Source organism: Artemia sp. Qi Xiang Cuo, chromosome 17 (assembly GCF_049724085.1).
Source record: "Artemia sp. Qi Xiang Cuo chromosome 17, ASM4972408v1, whole genome shotgun sequence".
NCBI classification, from domain to species: domain Eukaryota; kingdom Metazoa; phylum Arthropoda; class Branchiopoda; order Anostraca; family Artemiidae; genus Artemia; species Artemia sp. Qi Xiang Cuo.
The window spans coordinates 17843064-17870264 of NC_142810.1; the positions used below are offsets into that span (position 1 = coordinate 17843064).

At 35.0% G+C, this 27201-nt stretch overlaps 2 protein-coding genes across 4 annotated transcripts in view; one reads left to right on the plus strand and one right to left on the minus strand.

Annotated features, from left to right (window-relative positions):
- LOC148941969 (jmjC domain-containing histone demethylation protein 1-like) overlaps window positions 1–9117 on the plus strand; it is a 123168-nt gene extending 114051 nt beyond the window's left edge. For both annotated transcript variants that reach the window (XM_089102881.1, XM_089102880.1), the window contains exons 16-17: window positions 2772–2999; window positions 4609–9117. In XM_089102881.1, coding sequence (XP_088959007.1) covers window positions 2772–2999; window positions 4609–4935 — 555 coding nt within the window. In that variant the 3' untranslated portion in view covers window positions 4936–9117. The remainder of the gene's footprint in view (window positions 1–2771; window positions 3000–4608) is intronic.
- An 8743-nt stretch (window positions 9118–17860) lies between these two features.
- The window catches only part of Polr3A (RNA polymerase III subunit A), a 123381-nt gene continuing 114040 nt past the window's right edge, over window positions 17861–27201 (minus strand). For both annotated transcript variants that reach the window (XM_089103441.1, XM_089103442.1), the window contains exons 14-15: window positions 26876–26985; window positions 17861–18025 (exon numbers count right to left, since the gene is read on the minus strand). In XM_089103441.1, coding sequence (XP_088959567.1) covers window positions 17904–18025; window positions 26876–26985 — 232 coding nt within the window. In that variant the 3' untranslated portion in view covers window positions 17861–17903. The remainder of the gene's footprint in view (window positions 18026–26875; window positions 26986–27201) is intronic.

A 27201-nucleotide genomic window follows, 5' to 3' on the forward strand; every position in this document is an offset into this window, starting at 1 on the left:
ATCGGATTCAAAGTGAACTTGGCGGAAGTTTTTCCTGTAGAGATTCTAGATTTTAAAAAATCTATTGAATGCCTATCTTAGAAGGAATACAAATAATGTCTTCAGTGCATAAATGTTTTGGACAGTTTTTCCTGCTGAAGAAACAAATAAACATCTCTACTCTCTTCTAAAAAAAGCTAGGCTAGAAACACTTGAGTGCAGGAGAGGTACTTTGTTCTCCGTTTTTCAAAAATTGCAATACCAAACCCTCTTACGGAAAATATTTTCCCAAAACAACACTCCTCATCCAGATTCTGCCCACCCCAGGACTGTTTCTCCGCCCGTACCTATCTTTTACCTTATTTGCTGCTTTAACTCCAGATATTAAAAAGCTTTGGTCTCCTACATTACCGAAACTATTAATAAAACAACCTAATGATTCCCTCTTTTATTATTTAAGCCACTTCCCACGTTTTCCTCCCTTTTCTGTTTTAACTTTGACATGTTTTGGTTTTCTTTTTCTTTTTTTTCAGTTTCATCGCATGACCTCTTGACCTAATCTATTCAAAAAATAAATCGTTCAGTGTTGATATGTGCTAATGTGTTCTTTAACCTGTTTTATATGAATTTTTATTTTGAACCATTTTATGTTTTTGAGATCAATTTGCTTTACCTTCTTTTAAATTTATTGGCTTATTTTTCTGCTGTTTCTGTTGCTTTTATTTGTCTCTCTTGTTGTGTTTTTTCTTATTTGAACTTCAAAATATGAATTTGGTCCATCCGAGCTCGTAATAGACATTTTTTTTAATATCTTATCTAAATGGATCAGTTCTGATTCAAAACCGAGGTGGACTCAATGTTTGTCCTCATGAAGGGCTTTTTTTTTCGGGTGATGTTAAATCGGCCTTCAAAACGATCGACCAGAGTTGTAAAAGATCGAGTTCGTTGGCCATACGAGACTATTCAGGGTACTTTATTACGGCCCAAAACCTTTTTGAGTAAAATAATTTTGTAATTATTATACAAAAGCCGTGTATTTAGTCCCAGCCAAAGCAGCCTTGAAATGTCAGGTTATATCGTTGGAGCTAATAAAAATTTGGTGTGTATCTATCCTATTGACCAAGGTTGTCAAAGATCCAGCTCTTGGCTCCTCATACACCCTTCAGGGTTTTTAATTGCGGCCCACAACCTGGCCGAGTAATACCAGTGTTTTTGTAAGTATTATGCGGCTTGCAACTATTCCAACGTTGAAATAGTAATTTATGGTAATATGCAAAAAAAAATCCTGGACAATAATTTGTGTTAATTGATATCAGTTCCGAACGGATATCATTCAAGACTTTCGTATGATCATTCACCAAGGCCGTACCCAGGGGAGGACAAGCTAATGATTTGAACACTCGCTTCAGAATATAAAAATTTTCATAGAAATGTAGACTACGTAATTTTTGGTTACCCTAGGGCTGAAAAGACCGTTTCGTATGTGATCCGCCCCATCATGTACTTAAATCCTGGGTATGGCCTAAACATTCAGTAAGCTATTGAAACAGTAATAATTGCTTTGATACCACAGAGAAGTAAAAGGCAACTAAAAACACGGATAGTTGAAACGAATATCTTTTTGTTGCTTAGATCCAATGTTTGCTTTTCGTTTAACTCAAAAATCCTTAGATTAGTCACTTGTTCATAGCAACTTTAAATGTGCAAAACATGTCTATTTCTGGCCAGCATTGGAGACTTGCCACAAAGAACGCAAAATCTAGAGTGCACACATTGCACAAATCATCGTTGTGGCGTCGAATGTAACCAAGTAAAGAAAGAACTCTATCTCATAGTAGCCGAAAATTAAAAACGCTCTTTCTAAAAAGAAAAAATGTCACTTGAGGAAGAACTGCCATTGAAAGCTGATTCAGAAATGGTACTGTTATTTTGGCCAATCTTATTGGTAAAAGTTTATTGCGAAAAGAAATTTATGGGAATTTCGAATAATAGCCTGAAACTATTAAAAAATGGTGTCAGATCGAAATGAAAAATGTGCCATTAGAATCACCATAGCCAAAACCCCATATAGAAGAATTGCAGTCCCCTATCTTGAACAGTATGGAAAACCACTTTTGCATTGGAAGCAGTGATGTATTCCTTTTCTTTTGTTCGTCTTTTTATTTCGTTATAGGCTGTGGGCATTGAAACGCTATAGAGAGATGTTTAAGGGGTCATTTGAAGGCTACATTTTATATCGACGTGATTTTCAAAAGTAACAATAGTTAATGTGAAATAAAATTCAATTTTTGAAAAAAAAACTGCATCTTCATCTTCTTACGAAGGTCATATGACACGCGTATCTTTTGAAATGTGACATTACGTCAAAGTGACCGCAGCCAATTTGAGCTTCAATTTATTCATATGGGATAAATGTTTCAACAGTGTCTACCTAGACCAAGTTTTTATGCCCAGAACTTACCGTGTAAAACTTACGTTTTGTAATATAACGCTGTTAAAAAGACCGTAAGTGATTTGAGACAAAGTTGATTTCGAGGGAACAAATGTAGCAACAATGTTTGCCTTGACCGAGTTTTCATATCCAGTACTTACAGTGTAAAATTTGTGTTGTATAACCTAACGTTGTTAAAGTGGCTATAGGCAATTTGAGATACAGTTGATTTTTTAGGAGCAAGCATAGCAGGTGTGTTCGCCATGAGCGAATTTTATGTCCATCCCTGACTATGCAAAATGCATATTACATAATATGGTTAAACTGACTGCAGCCGATTTAAGACACGGTTTATTTCTAGGGAACAAGTGTAGCAACAGCATTTGCCTTGACCGAGTTTCTATGTCCACCACTTACCAGTTTAGATTTGAGTTTTACGTGTGGATTGAACGACGGATTTTTGCGCGATATATTTGTACCTAAAAGCCAAGTTCAAAGACCCCCTGGTGCAAGTAGCAGAAAACCGAGTCTCCATGGATTGAAAAAGCTTATCTTGGCTGCCTGCAATATTACTGATGCTGCGTTATTGGTAAGCTATTTTTCTATATAAAAGAATTTTTATCATGGTTGCAGCTGTAGCTGCAACCTAGTAAAAGGCGAACCGCAGCGTATAGTACCCAAAAGTAAAAAAAAACGCTTTTAAAAACTGCCTAATGAGAAAAAATTGCCGTCTGACACTGATTTAGGAATGACAACTATTATTTCGCTTCATCTTAAAAGCAAAAGTTTATTACGAAAAGAAATTTATGGTGATTTCGAATAAAAGTCTGAAACTCCTTGAAAATGGTGTCAGATTGAAATGAAATGTGGGCCATTGGAATCAAAATAATTAAAAACCTTATATAGGGCAATTACAGTGATTAGATGATGTCACAATTTTTCTGATTCTATTTCTGATTCCACCCTGGTGTGTCAGTTCTAATGCGATTCTTCATTCCTATTTTGCGATATGGGAAATGAAAATGATTTTTTTTTATTTTGCTCCCCCCCCCCCCAAAATGTTTGTTCCCCCCCCCCCCGAGATAAAATCCTGCATAGGTGCGCGGTCGTAGGTCTGTAATTTTTACGTATATTAAAACAATTCTAGTTATGATGGTAAATGTATCGGAAGATATAATTCAGCAAAAAAAGTATTACTACAAATCTGAATGCGTAAAAATACTACCCTATTTTCATGGATTGTCTGAGGAAATGAAGACTTCGTAACACAGCAAAGGGAAACCCATGCTTTGCAAAAATTGTTTTAAACCCCAGTAGAATAGATGATAAACCCGTAAAAACATAACAAAAATGAATATAAACACATTTTTGATGTGTTTTTATTTATTTTTTTATCCCGCCCCCCCCCCATCCTTTGAAGAAAAAATCCTAGATACGACACTGCATAGAGATTTAACATTTTCCCTTAGAGTTTTCACTGACAAAGGGATAACTATTAATAACTTTAAAATGTTTATAATTAGCTTGTCCGTGATGATTTCGGCCTGAAATTTTGAGAGAGTTTATTGAAAGGTACTTTGCCTAATCCATTACTCAAAATTTTGTAAACTTAATTATTTTAACACTCTTTATGATCTTAATTAAATATGTTTATAATTAACCAATTAGCAATTATCTATTCAAAAATTAAACTATATTTATGAAATTGGATGATGTTCGAAAACTTTTAGTTATCATAGTTAAATTTCTGAAAGAAGAGCTGTCCAATTCGGATGTGCCCTATAATTTTATATAACCTCCTTTTTGTTGTTTAGAAAATTCCTCCCTCGCCAAAAGTGAATTGTTGCGTACGAGTCCTCCATCAAAACTCAGCACGGTGTAGAATTCTGGAATTATAACCCCGTTATTATATTACTTATGAGGAATCTGAAACCCCGAATAATTTAAATTCGTGAACCCCGTTATTATATTACTTATGAGGAATCCGAAACCCCGAATAATTTAAATTCGTGAACCCCGTTATTATATTACTTATGAGGAATCTGAAACCCCGAATAATTTAAATTCGTGTGTATTTACCTTTCAAGCTTTTTCTTTTCCCCTCTTGTCCCCTCTCTGTATTTCACTTTCGTTCTTTCTTTCTCTATTTTCTTTTTTAGATATCTGTCAAAATCTATAGCTTCATTGTTTTGTTTCAGATACTGTCAGAAAACCTGAAAGATCTTACCCATATAGACTTAAGCCAGTGTTCCCGATTAACATCAGCTGGGTTGAGTCAGTATTTTGAGTCCCCACGTCTGAGCCACATTGAAGCCGTTTCTTTAGCTGGGTGCACTCAAGTAACAGAAGACCTTGTTTTTCAACTTTTAGCTGCCGATAATGTGAAATATGTCGACATTAGTCACTGTGGCAAAGTTACTAAAAATGTTGAAAAGGTTCTTGAGAAAGTGAAACAAACTGGCAGAAAATTTGAAATGTCAAATCATGGTATTTTGAGCAAACAAAACTATTGTCTTAATTTTTAAGTAAACTAAAACAAAATGGAAATTCAGATGTAAATAGCGCTTTTTTCAGTTCAGTTTAAAATCCAGAAGGAAATTTTACTAGATAGTTCCTTCACTGGTGCTTTCAGAGGAGGTTCATGTGTGACAACTGTTCCCCCCTCCCCCAAGAAGGAAATGTGAAGATGCGCCCTTCGTACAATTTTTTTAATTAGGAAAATCACTGCTGCCTGCAGGGTGGGTAAGGTGTGATAACCCTCCCCCTCAAAAATGGAAGGGGGAAATAGGTGCTTTGTACAACCTTTTTTAAGCTGAAAGTCGCTCGTTCCAGTATGGTTGGCTCAGAGGTGACATCCCTCCCCCTCCTTTAGGATTATAAACAAGAAATATGGCATGTTGTGATTTATATTCTAAATAATTACAACACTTCTCTAACTAAGGAAATCTACCTTTGCATTCTCCTCGAAAAGTTTCTGCAACGTTTTCGACCTCGTTTCGTCAGGCTTGGAGTTGCTCTGATTCTTAACCTCTTCAAATACTTGGCCTTCACCAAAAGTACATAATAAGTAAGAAATCTAACTTTCTAATGAAATTTAATAGTTTTATATTAAATAATATTTAGATTATTTTGCTTTTATGTAATTTGTATTATGCAATTAATACAATTATTATATAATTAAAATTTGTATAATTTAAACATACTTTAAGTTGTATTCAAATTATAATAATTAAATAATATGTAAGGTACGCTTATTGTTTCTATTACGAAAGTGATCTTAGAATCTGTCTTTGCGCCCTCCTTGTGAAATTTCCACATACACTCTTTGCCTCAGCCTATAGCAAACGGGTCTGTTTCAATTATTTTTCTCTTTTTGAATATCTGGAAATAGGCATAAACTAAAAAAAAAAATTATCAATGAAATCCTTTGGAAGCTTAAGTGACCTCTCTATCTCCTTATCTTATAGTTGTAATTACATTATATCCATAATTTATGTATAATCTATATCGTTTTATGTATAATCTACATATAATTGGTCATTGTAATAAATATAATTAATGTTGTAGTATCCCAAGTATTCACCTTAAATCACTCTCTTAACAATTTTTCCTTCACTGAATTGTGTAATTGCCAAATAATTTTTTCTAATAATTTTCAAGCATAATATTAAATCAAACTTTTTTTTTTGTCAAGTGTGTGCTAGATTTTAATATATTGTTTGATCTTGTATTTTTTTTTTACATTTGTATTCTTTATTTTATTTTGCTTTTGCGTTTTGATTTCTTTAATTGCATTTTATTATGGTCTTTTGATTATGTAATCACTAACATCTTGAATATTGTTTGTTTCACCTTGCTTCACTTTTCTTATGCTGAAGTATATAATGTCGTCCATATTCATCAATTGTAAAGGTTATCTTTAACTAAACTGTACCTTTAACTATACAGGTATCCCTAAAAACTGTTTCCGTAACAAACATCATCTATTTGATTTTGGAGGGTAGAGGCTCTTACAAGATAATTTATGAGAATTAAAACTGTAATTTTTTTTTTGATAGGAGGGGGGATTCGGGGACCCTTAACTTTTTGTATAGCTATAGCATTTCAGTGTTTTTTTGTGTAAGGGTCTGCAAATGAACTTCAATGGATAATCCATAGAATGAACTTTAAACGGATAGGATGGAGGGTAATTTCTACTGGTTGATGTGGAGAATTGAACGGCTTTATTTAAAATTTTACCATAGCGTCTAGAAATTTACTTTTATTGAATAAATACATTTCAGAAGGAAATAGAATGAATGGGGAAGGTTCATGTTAGAAATCTACATATTAGAAATATACCATATTAGAAATCATAGCTACCAAAAAGGTAGATCTTGTAACAACAACACTTCGAATGAGTTTAAATCTCCGATTTAAATAAAAAACAAGTATGCAAGATGCCAAAATCTGAAATAAATATATAAAATAAATAAATGAACAGCTAACTAGAATAATAAATATATTATTATAATAATTGATTTTTAATTTTATATAGTTATGACATATATAATGCCCTGATACTAAATAAAATATAATTGCATTAAATAAAAATTATACTAAATAGCACAATAATTTAATAAATAAATACATAGACGTAGGAAACAAATACTTAAAATAATAGTGCCCAAAAAGCAAACTATCAAGTAGCATCACGTAAAAGGAAGTTTATGTTATTTAAATAACATAATTCCACATTTTTCAGAAAAGATGGAATGATGTCATAATTTACAAAATGGCCTATAGTGTATGCCAATTTTGGTGTTGATACGTATATCTTCATTTTCACTCAAGTGCTTTGTTTATGTCACATTGGCATGTGCAGCGAACGTTGGAGGGAGGGGAGGTGATTCTCAAAAGGTGGTTCTCAAATATTCAGATTTCACATAGATTAACTTTTGTTTAAATTTGTTAAGATTTTTATCTGTTTAATTTAACTTTATTTTCGATTAAATCTAAATTAATATCTTAAATTTTAAATTAACGAAAAATTTACGCTCTTCATAAGTTCCCTTATGGTGCGTGGTCCTTGGACCATACATGGTAAAGTTCTATATGGGCGTTCACCTGCCACCCCCAGTGGCTCTACAGCAGATATTTTATTGTACTGAAAATACAAAATTCATTGAAAATACAATAACGGATAAAACGGATAATACAATAACGTTTTGTACGCATACTAATATTTGGACTTTGATTAGTATACCAGCTTACCTGGCACGCGTTGCCACGATCTTAAAAGAAAGGAAATTCAATGAGAATTCCCCTAAGGAAAATTCCTAAACGTTCACTGTCTTAGTTAAAAGTTTTTACCATCATAATATTTTCATTTCAGTTTAACTGAGAAACATATTCGAATAATACAAGATTACGTTGAATCGCTATTCATGCTCTTCGAAAAGCTGTTCAATTTTCTGATATCGGCCATTATATAAATTCATCTAAGTTCGACCAAGCTGATTGGTTGAAACTGAGACATTGTCATTGGGAACTGATGCGCGATAATTTTTTAAGATGAAATTCTAAATTATCCTTTTCAAAGTGATTATAAATGATTGCGGAAAAAATTGGCAGGCAGGTTAATGTGTTTTGTGTTTTATATATATTTCTGCTGGGAGTTTTATGTTCTTTTGTGTATTGTAAATGTTTTTTTATGTTTTATGAATGGTATATTTCGACAGTTGGATAATGTTGTGAAATATGAATTAAGACATGTAAATTAAAGAAGGAAGAAGCCAAACAAAAATACTCCGTACAATATCTTTGTCCAACCCCTATGATAATTTAAAAATTAACAATATCTAGGGCCAAAATTTACTTGGGGGGTTTCAAGATGTCCCGGATTGATATAAAGCTCAAGGGGAAAAGAGGGTTTCGTTTATATTGATTCCAAGGTATCACAAAGGTATATTGGAGGGTGATTCGCTCGACGGTCAGCAGAACAACAACAAACGGCTAACATTACAACCCCTTTTGCGCGCACAATAATGAAAATGATTTTTTTTTTTTTTTTTTTTTTTTTTTTTTTTTTTGTCAGCTTAAGTTTTGGAACGAAAATATTAGTGAATGGTTAGTTATTATTAATGAAGAATAGCTTTGAGCAAACCCTTAAACTCTATGGACTTGCTCATTATGATTTACTTATATGCCATTTCACCCCCCCCCCCATCGGAATATCCTTGCGCACCCATCACCTCAAGGCTAAAACCTGTTTACCCCTATGGTGATCATCGGCATGACGATGGAAGGTTTCAAATATCAGTTGATCATCGATATAATATCGTTATTATCATCAGTATTATCATCGAAGTTCCGCGCCGATTATCAAATCCTTTATTATTGCCCGCTGTTCGTGGTCACGAACTCCTTACCTCAGTTATTTCGGATTTTTCATGGCAACTTTTCTTGCACTATTATTAAGTGCAACTGCTTAAGAAATCTGCTAAATTATCCGCGCACTAATTTTTGCCTTATGTTAAAGGCCAAATCGATATCAATTGTTCAGGTTGAAGATGTGGGAGGGACCTACCTTTGTGTTGTCCACCGAGCAACCGGACCCTGAATGTTTATTAATTAAATATCATTCGACTTTACAATCATGAATTGTACTTTTGATGTTAGTGATTGTCTTTTTGTATTAATAAACACAATAAAGCTGTAAAATGTTCTGTCTATGGTTTAACTTCTAATACGTAAAGGAATTTTTAAGTACCATGGACATTAAAATAGATGCTTTTCAGAACCTGGGCCTATCATAGCAGTGGAATGATTTTGTCGGTACTTATGCATTAGCTGGTACCCACACGGTATATTGTGCTAAAGGAGACTAATCAAACGGGTATCTGTCAATAGAGAATTGGATCGCAAACCGTGGTTTGTCATTGCGTTTACAATATTCAAACTATTGGTTTTTGGGGTTTAGGGGATTTTAAATTTTACGTATTTAATATATGCTATGCTTTACCCCCCCCCCCCTAATGTGCAAATATATAGCCCAAATTTGTTTCTAAACTATTATATTTTCATCATATTTTGTTTTATTTCATTAGCATTAACCAAATTTGACTTCTTGCGTAGGTACCAGCTAATGCATAAGTACAATTTTATTAAAAATCGTGCAGGGGAGGGGGGAGGCAAATTCGGAGCCAATTTTCTCAAATCAAGTGAAAATGACAGTTAAAACTGAAAAATGAGCCATTTAGTATAAAGGTAGAGATATACTAAAGAAGACGGATTCGTTTCTGTGGTTTCTGTGATTTCGTCGTTTCTGTGTCGTTTCTGTGATTTCGATGGTTGATTTATGCAGAGTTATTTTAGTTTTGACAAGATTTTTGAAGAAACTAAATTTCAGCTGGGGTATGGGTGGGACAAACCGAGGTCTGGGAGAGGCGTTTGCTCCCCCCCCCCCTCCTGCATCATAGATAATTACATCCCTACATCGTAGGTCTACTCATTACTGAAAACCGCAATTTTCTATGTTTTTCTTTTGATTGTTTCAAATAAACTGCAGTATCTTATTCGTCAGTGTTGCCACGTTTAACTATGGAAATTAAAAAAATTAGGACGTTTAACTATATTTATTTTAAAAAATTAGGAAAAGCGAAACGTGGGGAGATGACACAGTTTTTAGTAGTAGCGGATGCCAAATTAATAAAAAAAGAAACTTGGGTGAATAATCAGCAAAATAGATGGCACCAAATAGTTACAGAAGGTGTAGCTTTCCTTTGAAGGTGTTGGTGTTTTAGGCAAATCAACATATTCGTCATGTTTGAAAGTTCATAGACAAAAAGCGGTGTAAAATTTAGTCAATTAGTTTTTATTAATTAATTTCACAGCCCATTGTGGCAACACTGCCAAAATTGTGATACTGCCCTAAAAACTTCACAGCTTTAAAACAACCAAAAGGAAAAACTAAGAACATCTCGGTTTCCAGAATATGAAATCTAAGATTAGTCACTGGAGATGAAACCTAAGTGTTGCCATATTGGAAACTGGAACCGTTTCATTTTTTTAATTTAGCGCTACCTAACACAACAAATTAAACTGAATTCCCATTTTTTTTTTAAGATATATATACAGATATATATCTATATATAAAGATATATATTTTTTAAAGATATATTCAACCAATTCAACCATGTATATTTAAATATATATTTATGTATGGTGCCATGCCATTTGGTCCTTGCATCAAAAATTATATTGAAAGATAGTACAAGTCGTTAAAAATCATTAAAAAATGATTTGTTGCCTTTTTCGAGACAGAGGAGCTATGCGTGCGCCATACCGCAGTCTTCAAGTGAAACATCATACAAAAAGACGAAGAAAATTTTATTGTCGTTTTTAATCAAAGTCAGCACATTTGCCTTATCACGGTTGTCGCGCGATTAAAAGATCGTATTAAGAAACAATAGAAGTCGGAATATTATATAAATATACAAACTGTACAAAAAGAAGAAAAAACTTATTTCCTGTAATCGTGCTTATTCCCTGCAGACAAGCTGCACAAAAATGCAGTTCTATTCCACTTTCTAGGGCTATAACGAAAGAAATATCAAGATAGTTGGACACGTTCTGGGGATGAAGGATTGTCAATACTCTTCTTTCTGGCCATCTAGGTGAAACCAAGCAAAAAGCAGGTCATCCCCGAATGGAGTGGTAGGTCATAAAGAAGGGTTTAAAGGAAAATATGCATTTTATGGGAGGGTGTAAAGAGTAAAGCTTTGATTAGACTGTATTAGAGGTGGAGCCTCTGCAGCTGTGTCGACCTCAGGCAGCTTGGTGTTGCAGTGAGCTATTTGAAGTAATAGCTATATTGCCTTCGTGGACGGTACGGACAGTTTTTCCCGTCCATACGTGTGCATGGCACGAAAATCCCGAAATATTCTTGGTTAATGAAAGCACTGGATGCCCTCCTAGTGGCGCTTATAAATTTTTTGCCATATATTCAATGCTTTAGTGACCACATAGTCAGTGTTTCAAGGATAAATAGCCATTTAACTTGCACGACTGGTGAAACCCATTAGCTATTTCATAAGTTAAACTTCTGATGTTTAAGTCACACTTACCTTAGCAGACTGGTAAGTAACAAACTATCATCGACTGTACTATTGTATTAAAGTATTTTGACGTTTGTAAGTTTGAAATACAATAACTTGTTAAGAATCTGTTAGCAAATCTTCTAAATTTTTTTATTTGTGTCACATTAAGTGTAAAAAAAAGTAAATAATATGATATAGGATTTTTAAGTCACTGCCAACGGTACTCCTTTCCTTTGCATCGTCCTTCAGCCAGGAAGTGCAATAGGGGATTGAGGGTCAGCCATCCTGTGCTGACTCTCACACACACCCTTCCTGTTTACCTTCCCTAAATTTCTCTAGGTACCCATTTAGAGCTGGGTTGACTGGCTGAAGTTACAGAGTCATGCCACTGACCCCCGCTCCAAACCAAATAACTAGTGACACCAGGGATCGAACCCGTGCCCCCCTGTCAAAGAATTTCAAGTCTAGCGTGCTAACCGCTTGGTTAGAACGGCCTATGTTTTACACTGTCGCGCTATTATTTAATCTTTTCTTTTCCCTTGATTATTATCCCTAAATACGTATCGTCCCCAATTAATGATACTCCGTGATTGACGTCCTCCCGAGTCGCAACTGTAGAGCCTCTGACCAAAACTTATTGTAATTTTATAGTTTGTAATCAGTATAATTTTAGCGATAGTTTAGCATATTGTTTTGCACTTACAATTTTGTTGTTTTGAAAAATAAAATAAAAATAGCACGTCATCAATAAATACAATAGCATTTTTTTTTCTCGTTTTTTTTTATTACTAAGGTTCTCATTGCCATGTTTACGTACTCTGAAATTTTCATGTGGATCAAGCGTAGAAAAAAACCCAAATTTTTGTGCTACGAATTGACACAATCCCATTTTTTTCAAAATTTGTTGTCCTCAAAAACTATAGACTACAACCTATAGTTTTACAGTTATAGTTTATGTTCTATAGTCTGTATTTTAATAGTTCTATAGTCAACTTTCATGGCGGTTCTTAATTCGCTCCGAGGTGCGACATATTATCCTAGAGCTACTATTTCACTGGCACTATTTTATTAACATTTTATCTTCAGTTATTGGCTGTTTTTGGATTTTTAGCAGCTCTGCCGTTTGGTAGCTTATCCGAATATCTACTTGAGGTAATTCAAAAGTAGATGGAAACGTTGTTTACACAGAAAGTTTAAACTTTTAAATTTCTAGTGAGTACAATTTACAATGGCATGTTATTCATAGATTTTTGTAGTTCCTGAGGATCGTAAGGAAGTAGGGAGGATTTCAAACTTATTCAAAAATGGGGCTAAACTTGTCAAGGGCATAGTAGCATTCCTGGCCTTATTATATGAACTGAACACAAAAACTTAAGTACGCTATGGGTCCATCCTACGCCCGATCGAAAAATATTGACGATTTCTCGAATAATATTTAACAATTACAGTTCAATTAGCCTTTTTCCAAAAAAATTGCTTCTTTTCGAAAGGTTTCTCACGCCCTACGTCTAGTAATAGGCACTAACTCATTGGAGGTTATAGTTGTCTTGTGACAAAAAAAGAAAGAAAAAAGAACCTGGAAAAGTGTTTTTTAGTTATTGCTAGGGAGAGATTAAAATCTTAAAAAAAAAATTTCTTAAATCTTAAATTTAAAAATTTCTTAGTGCAACCTTTTTAGCTGAAGTTGAAATTACAATCAGAGTTTTTGCATCTCGCAGAATTTTTTGATGATTTAATTAGTATTTGTTTCTCTTTCAGAAAAATAATTATTCTGTTTTGTTAGTCTCTTGCTTGTCATAGCATTGCAAGATATATTGGAGAAATTTTAAAACTTGAATTTTCTCACGAAATACGATAAAAAAATAGTTTTTTGGAAAGATATCAGAATAAAATCTCTAAGAAAAATATTGAACAACTTAATTGAAGCTATAAAATCACAGGACTAACTTTTTGTCCCCGGTCGCATCAAATAGACCGTATCATCATAGAAACATGGAATATACATCCAGGGGCAATATAAAAAACACTGCCGTAGGGGCAGAGATGCCCAATTATTTCTTCTTTATAGAAAATAATTTAATTTTAAAAGTTCTCTCACAGCATGATTGCCGAATTGTAATTTTACGTTACAAATAGCCCTAGTATATAATACTAAAATCATCTCGAAAGAATTTGACCTTTACGGCAAACAATCCATTATACAAAATACATTAATAGATTCAGTCAGAACTTAGTTAATAAGTCAAAAAGAAAAAATATATAGATAACAATAAAATTAAGGACTAGTTTTCCTGGCTATTATGCAATGCAACACAACTCTTGCGATATCTTTCATGTTTAGCGGGGATGGGTGTCAGTTTGGAGACTTTTTGGTATTTTATACGAGACGGTCCGCTGTGGTGGGAAAGTAGGGATCGAGGATGATGGATTCTAATTGATGACGGATTCATTTATGATTCTAAGTGCTCGTTTTTGGACATTTTCAATCTTATAAATATGCTCTGAAGAAGACCAAAATGCCACAAGATTCTTAGGGGGCAAGAAAATTTTATCAAAACTTTTCAAAGGGAAACCGAAAAGAAGCCTGTTTGAGGCTGTTTTGAACATGGGCATCCCACTTCAAGTCAGCGGTTATTGTCGCACCAAGTAGTTTAATGCATGTGACAGATTTTTGGGAGGAATGGGGTTTGTAAAAGGGGAGGGTGATTTAAAAAAATCATTAAACCTCCTCCTTTTTTCCCCAGTGGGTGGTTAACCGGGCGTAGCTTTATAAACTCCTTAAAACCAGTCATTTTAAGGAGATCTGGATTTTGTGCCTGGACTTCAGTCACTTCAATTACATCAATAGGTTAAATTTTGCTGTTGCTTCTAACAACTAACTTCTCAAAATTCAAACTTTTAGCGTTCGTAAGAAGGAAAAATAGGGAAATGATAACGTTTTTTTTTTATCAAACTGTTTAACAACATATTTCTTCAGAAAAGCTTTATTCTGAGGCAACTTTGGCGGGGTATAAGCATTAAAGTTAATACTGAGAGTGGGGAGAACGTCACTTAAAAGTGAAATATTATCATTCGGGGTATTGTAGGAAGGTTTGTCGTAAGGCTCAAACTCACCACCTTGGACCGAAAGACTACTTAACCGGTTTTAAAGTGGGAGGGAAAGAGGTTCACTTCCAAAGTTGGGGGTAAATTGAGAGCCACGGGTAAAATTTTCCTATTTTGTAAAATTTTCCTCTAATAAAGAGTGGAACTGTATCTTTTATCTGAATATTCACGTGTAATTAGTGACGTTTTAACTGGTTTATGGTTGAACTTTAAGAGTGAAGCTTTAACTGGGCTATGGAATGGAGGGGGTATTTTTTTGGGACGGACTATTTATTACAGGATAGTTTTCGCATGTACGAACTCTCAAACCAGAGTCACACTGGCAGGGTAGCCAGGGGTGATAAAGTGCAAGGGATGGAGCAAGGTTTCCTGGTGAAACGGGAAAAAGTCAAATTGGAAGTGTTCTTTAGAGGGGGAGGGATGGTAAGGGAAGATGATGCTGGAAGAGGGAAGTACGGTAGGGGTGTCTGAGAGGGGAGGGGTTGGGTTTATTTCGGCAAATATGGGTGGAGTCTAGAACCAGTCGATAACTTCTTGGACGTGCGGAGAGGAACGGATTCGATAGGAAGTTGATTTCTGGGTGGGATGTGAGTACGAGGGGGGGGGGGGTATTATGGTCCAAATTGAGTAGTGATTTGAGGGGTTGGGTTGAATGGACACGCATAAGTACCTGGGGTGGAGGGTTGTTTCGAAGGATGGATTCCTGGGGTATACTGCTCTGCATCGGGTATGCAGGGGGATAAGGCTGAAAGTTGAATGGAACACGAGCTAGGGGAGGAGGGGGTCGTGAATACTTTCGGCGTCGCCCTAAAAAAGGTTGGTTTTTCAACCGACCCTCCACCCCTGACCATACATGAGCAAAATTACACGACTTATCAGTACAAGATAAAACAGAACAAAGGTCAAGGTGATCAAAGATACACTTATCAGATAGACAGAGTCCCGAAATAAAATGACAAAAAATATGTAAAGACTAGCATTGCTTGCGAAACTTGTAGAAACCGCGATTAAAATGGTTACAGATCACATTTTCTTTTCTGCTTATTTTTACATTTCTTTTCCTTTCATCCTTCTCTTGCATAGTTTTCTAAAAAATAATAACTATATTATCCTCTGGTAATGATTTGTCAATAACCTTGCTATTCCTTACATTTGTTTCATTTTCACCTGATAACTTATGTAACAAACCGGAAGTCACTGAACTACTCACGAACTCAAGAGCTTCATCCGTAGCCATACTACAAGTACATATTTGAAAACTCCCTTGGGATATTTTGAAGTTATTGCTGGAGTCACTGATTTTTAATAGTTGACCCCCTGGTGTAGTATTAATTGTTTCCTTGTTTTTAAATCCTCTTGCAATTTGGTGATTCTTGATTTCGGGTCACTTTATTATTCTGTAGAGGTAAAAGTTCACCTTCTATAACATGGCGATGGGAATTATGGGAGTTGATATCTTCACTTAGTTGTTTAATTTCCAGATCACGTTCATGGAGTATATCGTTACCGTTTTTTTTTTTGGTTAACATTCTCTAACTGTGAATTGTATCTAACTTGGAGATTAGCAAGGTGTTTGATATATTTAACACAAGGGACTTGAGAAGCTTGGTATTTTTAAACTGATTTTGGGGTTGTGGATTTTGTGACAGACTTGGGTGTACAGCATTGTTTAGAGCCAGGGGGGGGGGGTAGAGAAAGTGCTGTTAAAGGTGGTTCAGGATCATCATTCAGAGAACGAGGGGACTGGTAATTTAAACATAACCACTCACCATATTGTTTTCTTTCCCCAATAGAAATGCCTGCACACTTTGGATGAACCTTTATTGACACCGACTGCACTGCACCGTTCCACTAGCGGCACAAAGTCTGCACTCTGGGCGCGTAAATTTCATGGGCCTTGACATAATAGTGAAACAAATAATCCAGATTATAAAGCTCGAAACTGGTCAATGACTGAATGGGGATTATATTAACTTGCCAAACGGGTTTCAAAACGTACCCAGCATAGATGTTTACTGGTCAAATTCCAGAAAAAGATTGAAACTATGTACCAAGTCCAAATGTAAATACTGTACAGACTGAAAGCCGTATTAGAGGCTTTCACTTTATCGTCCTGAAATTTATGTGCATCTTTGGCCGTAATTCTTGTTGTCACATTCAGTGCCAATTATTCTATTAGTGCTCATGTGCTCATGCACAGTGGTCATGTTGAAACAATCATCAAAAGGGAAAATTGTATAATCCTTACTCTTGGCTGCATCAGACTAATCTTATTACACACCACACTTGGTTTATACGAAGCCCTCATGTCACAGTTACAGGTAACTTAAGTGGCTAACTTGGGTTATAAAGAAAAAGAATCGTCAGAGTAATTTGGTGCGACACTTATGCACCTCCTGTGTTGTGAAGATACCTTACAACTATCTTCACAAGTGTCGCTTTAGTTTGATCTATCAACAGTGATAAACATAGAAACTCCCCTTTATTGGAAAAAAAAGTAAAAACTAAATAAAAAATCCAATCAGGCTAAAACCGTCTACCACGCGCACAAAACGCTTATCACATTCGGGCCTTTTTGTACACCAGTGATTCAGGGTTGTCCAGTGCTTGTTTCTGTTTTATTTTCTCAGTTTGAGCACCATTTAGCTAGAATTTGTTACTGCCAATGATAGCTTGAATTAATAAAACGATTTTGTTATCTTAAGAAATAGAGATTATTTAGATACATAGTGATAAAATTATGGACTACGCAGCCCTTCACAAGGCCAACTTCTCAGCAGTAAAAGCAAAGAAAATTAGTACCACCACTTGTGACGAAAAACAAAATCCAAAAACCACCCAAAATTCTTAAACAGATTTAAGCCACCTTCTGAACTTTCAAACCACTCCATAAATCCATTTGTTTTTAATGTTGCGTCAGTGCAACGAGTACATTTACTTAAAAGAGCGGGAACTGGCACTGGTGTCGCTAAAATAAATCGCAAATACCTTCTATTGTTTGGCGTTTCTTAGCGTTCTTCAGTGTAATTATATGGCAAAATTAGTTTAGCAGTAAGTGTTTGATCTCAGCTTAAAAAAAAAAAAAAAAAAAAAAAAAAACGAAAATTTAAAAGATGCTAAAAACCCCAAACGCTAGACGGCGCTTTTTTTTTACTTTTTTTTTCTGACACTGACACAAGTTTCCACTGTCGTAAGTTACCTAAACCCTTTACGTCAGTGTTTAACAGGTGCTTGGTATAAATATAATGATTTTGTTTATGAACACTTTCAAAAGAAAACTGTAATTTATTTAAAATAAACCAAACATTCTAATTGAAAGATTGACACAAATATGCCTTATCGAGTTTGAACTGGTCGGGCTTACAAAGTATATCAAACTTGTTGGTACCAAGCGGAACATTGGTTCCGAAAATGATGTTCTCAGACACACCTGAAATGAGATTTAATATATATATTCAGAGAATACGTATATATATTTTACATTCTATGTTAATATAAAAATATAAAGTAATATTGCAATAATTTACAATAATATTATAAAATATAAGATGAAATATATTTTAATATCTAAAATATTAAAATAGTATAATGAAATACATGCATTTTCAAAAAATTACGCTAAAAAAAACTCCCGCGCTAAGATAACCTTGAAATATATTGCCAAAACTGCTACTGCTACTACAAAGGTAATTCATTTTTATACTCAAGAGAATTTGTATGTAAGTCTCATGGTGGCTCTAACTCTTAATCTGAATATCCAATCGTAACTTTTATCCAACCTGCAATTTTTCAGAATACTTTTTAAAGTTTTATTTAAGATGATTTTTTGTTAAAAAAAAAATTTTTTTTTGTTAAAAATGGAATCTAGCAATGCGATTACTTTGTTTGCAGCTTTTTTTTGTTGAATATTTGTTGTTTCACATAAATACTTCAAAAATACTTTTTATTTTTGTTTCACCAAAATACTTCCAAATCAATCCTTAAAAACTATAGGTGATAAGAAATATTATATTGCATATTATTAGAGTACCTAAGGAGTATACTTATATTTCGTCTAAAGCAAAATAACATTTGTTCCGTCGCATATTTAAGGTTAGCAAATTTCACCTTATTCACGTGCGAAAATAATACAGAAATAAAACTGAAATCTTTAGGAATGTTTTGCGCACTTCTGCTCTCATTATCTTTAAAAAATTGTTTTGGTCAGGTTTTGGTGTCTTATATATATAAAAAATCTACGAACAATTACGCAAAAAGGCTGGGAAATTATCAACTGGTTTTCTTTTTTTTTCAGTGATTGACTCAACATTTAAAACATGAAATTAATGAGTTTTGCTTCTAGCAGACTCAACCATCATATACAATAGGTCGCTACAAGGCCGTGCCCAGGATTTTTTTTTTTTTTTGGGGGGGGAGGTTAACCAAAATTTTTTTTTAGGGGGGGGGTACATAAAAACATTAAAAAACGAATACAAAATTTGTTTATATCATATCCATTTTTGTTAACGTTTTTACGCGCCAGACAAAAATTTCGGGGGGCGGGTCATAACCCCCTACCCCCTGACCAACCCCCCCCTGGGTACGGCCTTGGATGGCTATATAACCTAGGAATAACTTGTGTTCACGTTAGTATATTATAGGCTATATTAGGTTCCACAAAGATTGGGACGAAATGTTGATTTTTATGACTGTAATAATTCATAAAATTAAAAAAACATTTTTCGTGCTAAATATTACAGGAGATATAAGCAAAAACGGAGTAAGGGAATCTCAACCATTGAAAAAAGGATAAGGGTGCGAGGGCTGAAGGCCTGAACCCAAAAAAAGTAACGTTATAAAAAGCGTCATCCGGCGACAAGAATGTTTAAATTACATTTATTGGAACTCAAAATAACGAAGATTGGACAAACTAATAAAAAAATGAGCTAAATTAGGATAAAATCAGCCTCGCACTCACTCTTTTATACTATCTGTCTAGGCTTTTACTACAATTAGCCATGGCTTGATGCATGCCCACAACTACTTGATTTTAACTCAAGTAATTCCCTTGACTCATTAATTCCAATACCCATAAAGTTGAAAGAGATCTAAAATCTGAGTCACAACATGAGAATTCAAGTACCGAAAGAAAAATCATCAAATATTGTGGATAGAACAACAAGACCTATTTCCACATAGGATGCAAGCATGATTATTCCTTAATAGCAATAGCGTGAATTCACGAAAATGTAGGGAGGGGGATCCAATTTACGTTCCTAAATTTGGGGGGAGGGAGATCAGTTTTAAAGTGTTTCAATGACGTTAAAAGAGAATTTGTCAATGAAAATACTGAGAACGACCCCCTCCCCTACAATAGCGGCCCTTCTAACTAGCCGCCCCTGCTTACTAGCCCACTTACTTGCACTAAGCATATTAGCTTACATACTTACGATTTACTTAAATTCAAATAATTACAACAACATAGATCACAAGGGCACTTACTTAAAAAGCAAAGGTAGCTTAAAAAGCAAAAGCAAGAAGCCCAATAAGAAAAATGAATTCCCAAGCACACTACTACTGACATCTCATAGCAACATCAGGCCACCTGAGACACTGCTGCGCCCATTTCTCGGAGTAAGCCTAGAACAGGAGGTCTTGAGGACGAAAATGTTCAGAAATCCATTTTTATTTCATAATACGAATAATAATTACAGTTAAACACATCTTGCAAGCAGCTGGGCTTTTTCTCCAGTTATTTAAGCGTTTTTCTACTTTTTCTAACAAACTTATCAATTTTCCGCAATAGCGTTTCTTTAATTTTAAAGTTTCTTAACTGCAACGCTTTCAATTCGACATTCCGACTCTTTTTCTTAAATGAAACATCATCTATATTTATTTTCATATCAGGTGTTGAGAAAACCTAATCATGAGTTTTATGTTAACACTATTGCCATTTTTAGCGTCCTCTATTGATAGTTTTTATAGAGGGCGCTCTATTTCAAAACTGAAGGAAGGCTATTGAAAAATTGATAATTTTGTTAGAAAAACTGGAGAAACACTGAAACAAGTGAAGAAAAAGTTTAGCTGCATGCAAAATGTATAAACAACTATTATTCTGCATATTATAAAGTTAGAATTGTTTTCTTAACATGTTTGCTTCTCCACAGCCCCTTTTCTAGGCTTACACCCATTTCTCTTCCATCCTAAATTGTTCTAACCTTCACCTAGTTCTTTTATACCTCTCGTGAAGTACCTAAGCTTTTTATATGCTTTCTTTGTCTTCAATGACCTCTTTCCAGGCTATTCGAGGAAGTCCCACTTTTCAATTTGACCAACTGAAACTATCCTTAGACAATCTCGCAGGAAAACGCTTAGTGTATCTTCTTTTACCTTTCAAATTGTCCATACCTAACCCATGCCTCTTTTAGACCCATACCGGACCACTGTCATCACCGTAGCTTATAGCATCCTAGGATGGCAAAATACTAGTGATGAATATTCATGGAGGTACTGCCCAAAGACAGTACTTTTAATGGTATCAAATAATTCAACATGGAAATTCATTGCATAAATCTCATTTATCCTTTTTAGCCACCGGTACCCTTATCACACATATAAGGCTAAATATATAAGATAATAGTACGAGAAATTGACAAGAAGGGATACTTTGGTGCTGAAACATGTGTTCAATAGGAAATAGTTTCACTCACAAGTGAAGCGTTTAGCTTTAAGTTTATGGTGGGGTGAACCAATACACTCTGAGTTGAGGCTCAGGCCTCAGTACCTTCACACCCCCCCCCAAATACCTAATGATTCGTTGTGGATTAATGATAGATTTTGCCTCTCCCCACCCTTGCTTTATTATTTGCCAGCTGTCCCCCCGCTTAATATTCAATATGAGAGAAATCTCCGGGTGGTATCTGCTTCTAGTTGAATATTCTTCTACTAGATTCCATAATCATCTTAAATTTTTGCCATTAAGAGAAACCAGCCCTCCCTATTCAGGCAAGGTGGTGCGCTACCCAGTTGAATTAAAAAATTCACAGAAGCTTAGTTTTCATTTATTAGAATTAGGCATATTTTTTGAAACTATTGATTTTCATAATTAAGTAATTATGTCAGGAGAAATACATATGCAGATTATGGTCTTTCAACCGAAGTGATTATTTTAGCCTGATTATTTGTCTCTATAGAAGTAAAAACAGTAAATAAAATAGACAGCTTAATTAATTTTAAGTAAATTAAATATTTTACTAGAAATCAGTAGATGGCCCTTTTTTTCCCTTCGAAGACGAGCTTGAACTTCTTTTATTATCAGTTTGCAATACTTTTTAGTTCCGGCAAAAAAAAGGAGACAAAGTAAAAAGGATGATAAAGAGGAGATTAAAAAGATGAGAGGGTATTAATCTGAAATATAACAACATGCTTAATCTTTCAAAACCTTTGAATTAGTAGGTGAAACCCAACGCATGTCAACTAGTGTGGCGACTAGTGTGGAACTACAGGAACCAAGGAAAAACGGAACCAAGATCAAGGTTTTGTAAAATATCTGTCAGTAGCGCTTAAGAATTTGTGCATACAAACCTGTTCTTCGCATTTGAGAAAAGGAGATAAAACGCATTTTGGAAAAAAGAAGGAAACTATCTTTCCTTAGGGTGCCAACGGTGGAGGGGGAGAAACAATGCCTTTTTTCAAGTATTTTCGTTTGAAAGACTGAAAAAGAAAAAAACAAAAATACCCTTTCCTTCAGACTCTGAAAAGTATCCTTTTTGTATCTTTACAAATATATATATATATATATATATATATATATATATATATATATATATATATATATATATATATATATATATATATATAAATATATATATATATATATATATATATATATATATATATATATATATATATATATATATATATATATATATTCATAATCAAGCATCTTGCAGTAGGCGTCAAGACATGGCTAATTGTAGAAAAAAGCCAAGACAGATAGTCCGAGTAATAGAGAGGCAAATCTGGGATAAGCCCTTTTTAGGATTGTATAAAAATGATGTCATTTCATTTGTTGATTTCTATATATATATATATATATATATATATATATATATATATATATATATATATATATATATATATATATATATATGATAATAATAACATTTACTCACCCACCATCTACAAAAATAGATTATAGTGGAGCCCTATAAAAAGAAAAAGAAAAGAAAAAGAAACCAGCTTCAAAAAGATAAAGATACAATCCTCAGTGTAATTCACGAGACTCAAGTAAATTCAGTTGAGAAACGTCGTCTATCTAAATTAACTTTTAGCACTGAATTATTTCAAATGCTAGACCATTGTTAGGATGGCTCCTTAAGACCATATTTTTCAAGGCGGGAATTCCTATAACGCTTGGGTATGCACAGTAAAAATTTTGCAAATTTATAGTAGCACTTTTTGATGTTTTCAGTGTCTCTCATTGACATTATGTGGGATGCACCGGCAAGGTAGGTTGTGTGTGGTGAGCAGACTGAGCAATAAATCGAGGTAAGAGATTTCCTGGAGTAGCGTCTGCGATTCGGCACTACAGACGCATAAGCACATTTAATGGCTTTAGTTGTTTGCTGAACAATTGCTTGTCTAGTTTTAATAATTGTTTCCGAAATCGTTATACCAAGATATCTCAGCTCCGATGCTCTAGGGACAACATGATTTCCGAGAGTGACAGAATCACTTTGCGGTGCATTAAAGGACAAAACTTCGCACTTATCAATATTGATAAGAAAGCCCAGTAGATTGAAAGTCACTTAAGAGTCGATTCAGGTTCTGTTGTAAGTCTGCTTTGGATCTACTGAGCAGAAGGACGTCATAAGCGTATGCCAAGTAAGATAGGTCAGTGCCATGCAATAGGAGAGAGGGCGAGATACGGCCCAGAATCTTGGAGATGGCATGTTTGAAAATAAGAGGATTTAGAACGCTGCCTTGCCTTACACCTCTTCTGATTTTTACAGGATCTAAAATTTTGCCTTTCCACTTGGCCAACACAGTCAAATTTTCGTACCAAAATATTCAGAGTACTCACTATGCTCGAACTTGCACCATTGCGCAGTAGAGCATTCATTGCTTGCATATGATTGACGCTATCGAATGCTTTCGATATATCAATAGTGCACATATACAGAGGCGACTTTTTTCCTTCCGAGTCCATAAGTACCGTACGTTAGCAAGAAGGCGATGGGCTTCTGGGCACCCGAGACCTTTCTGGAATCCAAGCTGATTGTCCCCAAAGTGTCCAGTATCAAGCTCAGAGAAGATCACATTTTCAAACACTTTGCTCAAGATGCACGAGACGGTTATGGGTCTATAAGATTTACATTTGTTTGGATCTTTTCCTTTTTTGGCGACAGATGAGATGACCCTTTTCAGAAAAGAGTTTGGAACAAAACCCCTGGAGATGCACATCTGGAAGATAAGCTGAAGATGGAAATATAAGCATTCAGGTAAGCGCTTGAGGTGTTTTATTGAAAAACCATCGCTGGCCATCATATTCTTTGCTTTGGAAAGTACTTTTCTAACAGCTAACTTGATCTTCTCAAGGGAAATGGGAACAACGCCATTCTGGCATGAGAAACGTGCAAGCCAGCTGGAAACTTTCGTTTCATATTGATTGGTTATAGTAATATTCTCTTCTCCATAAATTAAAGTATAGTAAGAGTGCGCATCATGCAGTGTCAGAGAACCACTAAATGGACGATCGTCTGGTCTGATAAGGGTTAGCCACGATTTTTTATCTCCAGTGAAATGTTGTCCGATAATTCCGTACCTCTTCATTTCAGATTTATATTTGTGTTTTGTGCTCCGTTTTCGCTCGAATACAGTCCCGCATAACGGTCTACCATAAGCAATTTAAATGTTTAGTCAGGTTTTTGCATGTCGTTTGCCGACTGGAGTTCAGTGGATTCGAACCACATCGGTTTTTCTGTCCCAATTTTGGCTCGTCTTATAGGAACCGCTTTCACTTCGGCAACTTTCAGAGCATGGATTACTTGATGGTAATAAGAGTTAAAATCAACCATGGCTGAGACTTTGGAAGGGCCAGAGCAGAGTAGATGAAAAGGAACTTTGATGCAACTCAGGACCGAAGCAACTGTGGCGACGCAAAGGGGAATATTGCATTTCTCCCAATTTCGCTTGTAGACCCACTTTCTGCATCTGAAACGAAATACCGGAATGGTCACTAATCGGATTATCAGTGCAAACTGTAACTGGAAGACTAGAAATGGATGTGCATAAAAGTACGTGGTCAATATTAGAGGTACGACCACTAGTATGGGTGTACGTAAAATCCAGAGACTTTGGCCAAATCTTAAAAGTGGTGGGGAGACAATTCATAAAAATATTGGATAGAATATGGTCCTTGTATGGGTCACAGTTGAGGTCCCTGGCAATTAGCCACTTACACCCACGAAGCTCAAGAGACTCCAAATGTTGTAATTAGTAGGGATGTATATGTTGATGAACTCAATTCCATCAACAGAGACATAAAACAGACTACTGCTTCTAATAATCGGCTTAGTCAAACGTGACTACATAGCATATATTACCAACCCTCTAAGTGGACGCCCTGCCATAGATCTCACCGGCTCTAAGAAGACATCGTGTGAGTGGGATTTGTCCAAGAAGTTTATATTTGTCCCGGAAAGCATATGCTCCTGGATAAATAGTACGTCATAAATTTGAAGGTGATCATCTATGTCTTTTTCTTTGTTGCGACAACCACTGATATTCAGACTAAAAACTTTAATAGATCTATTCATTGATTATTTTTGTTTCCTAGAATCTCTCTCTTGAGGTCCATTGCAAGAAGTGCATTTGAGATCTCCGTTACAGGGTGTATCTTTGTTACTAGAGTTTGGTCCGGAACATCTGGCGCATCTTGGACTGTTTTCGCAGTTTTCAATAAGATGATCGAAGCTCTGGCATGTGTTATAGCACTCAAAGAACATAGTTGTCATAAGATAAACATTTAAACATCTTTAACAATAAGTTATCTAAGAAGTGTGAGTATTTCAGATATGACCTTCAAAATGAGTGATCAGACATGAATAATCAGAAGGGCTGTGGAGTCGGTTAAAAGTAATATCCGACTTCGATTCTGACTCTAGAAATTTTCAATATACCGACTCCAGCTCCGACTCCATTCAGCAAAATATTACTAAAACTCTGACTCAGACTCCACAACCATGTTTTAAAGCTTCATTAAACTAAATTTTATAAGTTATAACCGACTCCGGCTCCAGACATTTTCAATATACCGACTCCAGCTTCTATTCCATACAACAAAATATTACTAAAACTCTTATTCCGACCCCACAGCCCTGTTTTAAAGCTTCGTTTAACCAGTTTTTATAAGTTATACCCGACTCCGACTCCAGACATTTTCAATATACCGACTCTAACTCCGACTCCATTCAGGAAAATATTACTTAAAATTCGACTCCGACTCCACAGCCCTGTTTTAAAGCTTCGTTTAACCAGATTTTATAGGTTATAACCGACTCCCTCAGAAATTTTCAATATACCGACTCTAGCTCCGACTTCATTCAGCTAAATATACTAAAACTCTGACTCTGACTCCACAGTCCTGTTTTAAAGCTTCGTTTAACCAGATTTTATAAATTATAACCCACTCCGACTCCAAGCCTTTTCAATATACCGACTCCAGCTTCGACTCCATTCAAAAAAATATTACTAAACCTCTAAATCCGACTCCACAGTCCTGTTTTAAAGTATCGTTTAACCAAATTTTATAAGTTATAACCGACTCCGACTCCAGACATTTTCAATATTCCAAGTCCAACTGCCACTCCATTTAGCAAAATATTACTAAAACGCCGACTCCAGGACTCCGACTACGGCTCCACAGCCCTTCTAATCAGACCAAAAATCTTTACTTTCAGGCATTAGAAGTGGTATCCGACGTTTTCACACTTACAAAAAAAAAACAAAAAAAACAACACTTTGTTAAGCTTTCTAAAAGGGAGGTCATAATAACAGTTTGATTGAGCATATATTTTTCGGCTGGTCTTCCCTTCAGGATCAGCTTAGCAAACAGTTTTTGGCAATAATCGCAGAAGTATGATAACATCAGATACAGCCCATCTATCGTTACTTGGAGGTAAAATAATAAATGGAAGAAGCAACACTGTCAGGTAATGAAATTGGGTATCAGGTAATAAACCTCGTATCAGGCAATTATAAGATAATAAACATTGCAGGTAATAAAACATATAATTACCTGAAAGGTCGTCAGTCACACCAAAAAAGGCAGCATCATACAAGTGTTTACTAGTTTGCTCAAACGAAGACAGCAAAAAGACGGAATTTCGCATCTTTTGCAAGCCATACCTGAATACAAAATAACAGTGTAATAGCATTTGTAATAACAAAATCTAGTATAGAAAAGAATAATAATAATATCCTAGTGTGTTGTTCTAATATCATTCCAATATTCTAATAATAGTATTCTGAAAACATGGAAATGAAATATCAGGGTAGATAAAAGCTGAAAAAAAAAGAATTAGCAAATTAAAGCAGAACGGAGACTTAAAAAAAGTAAAAAAA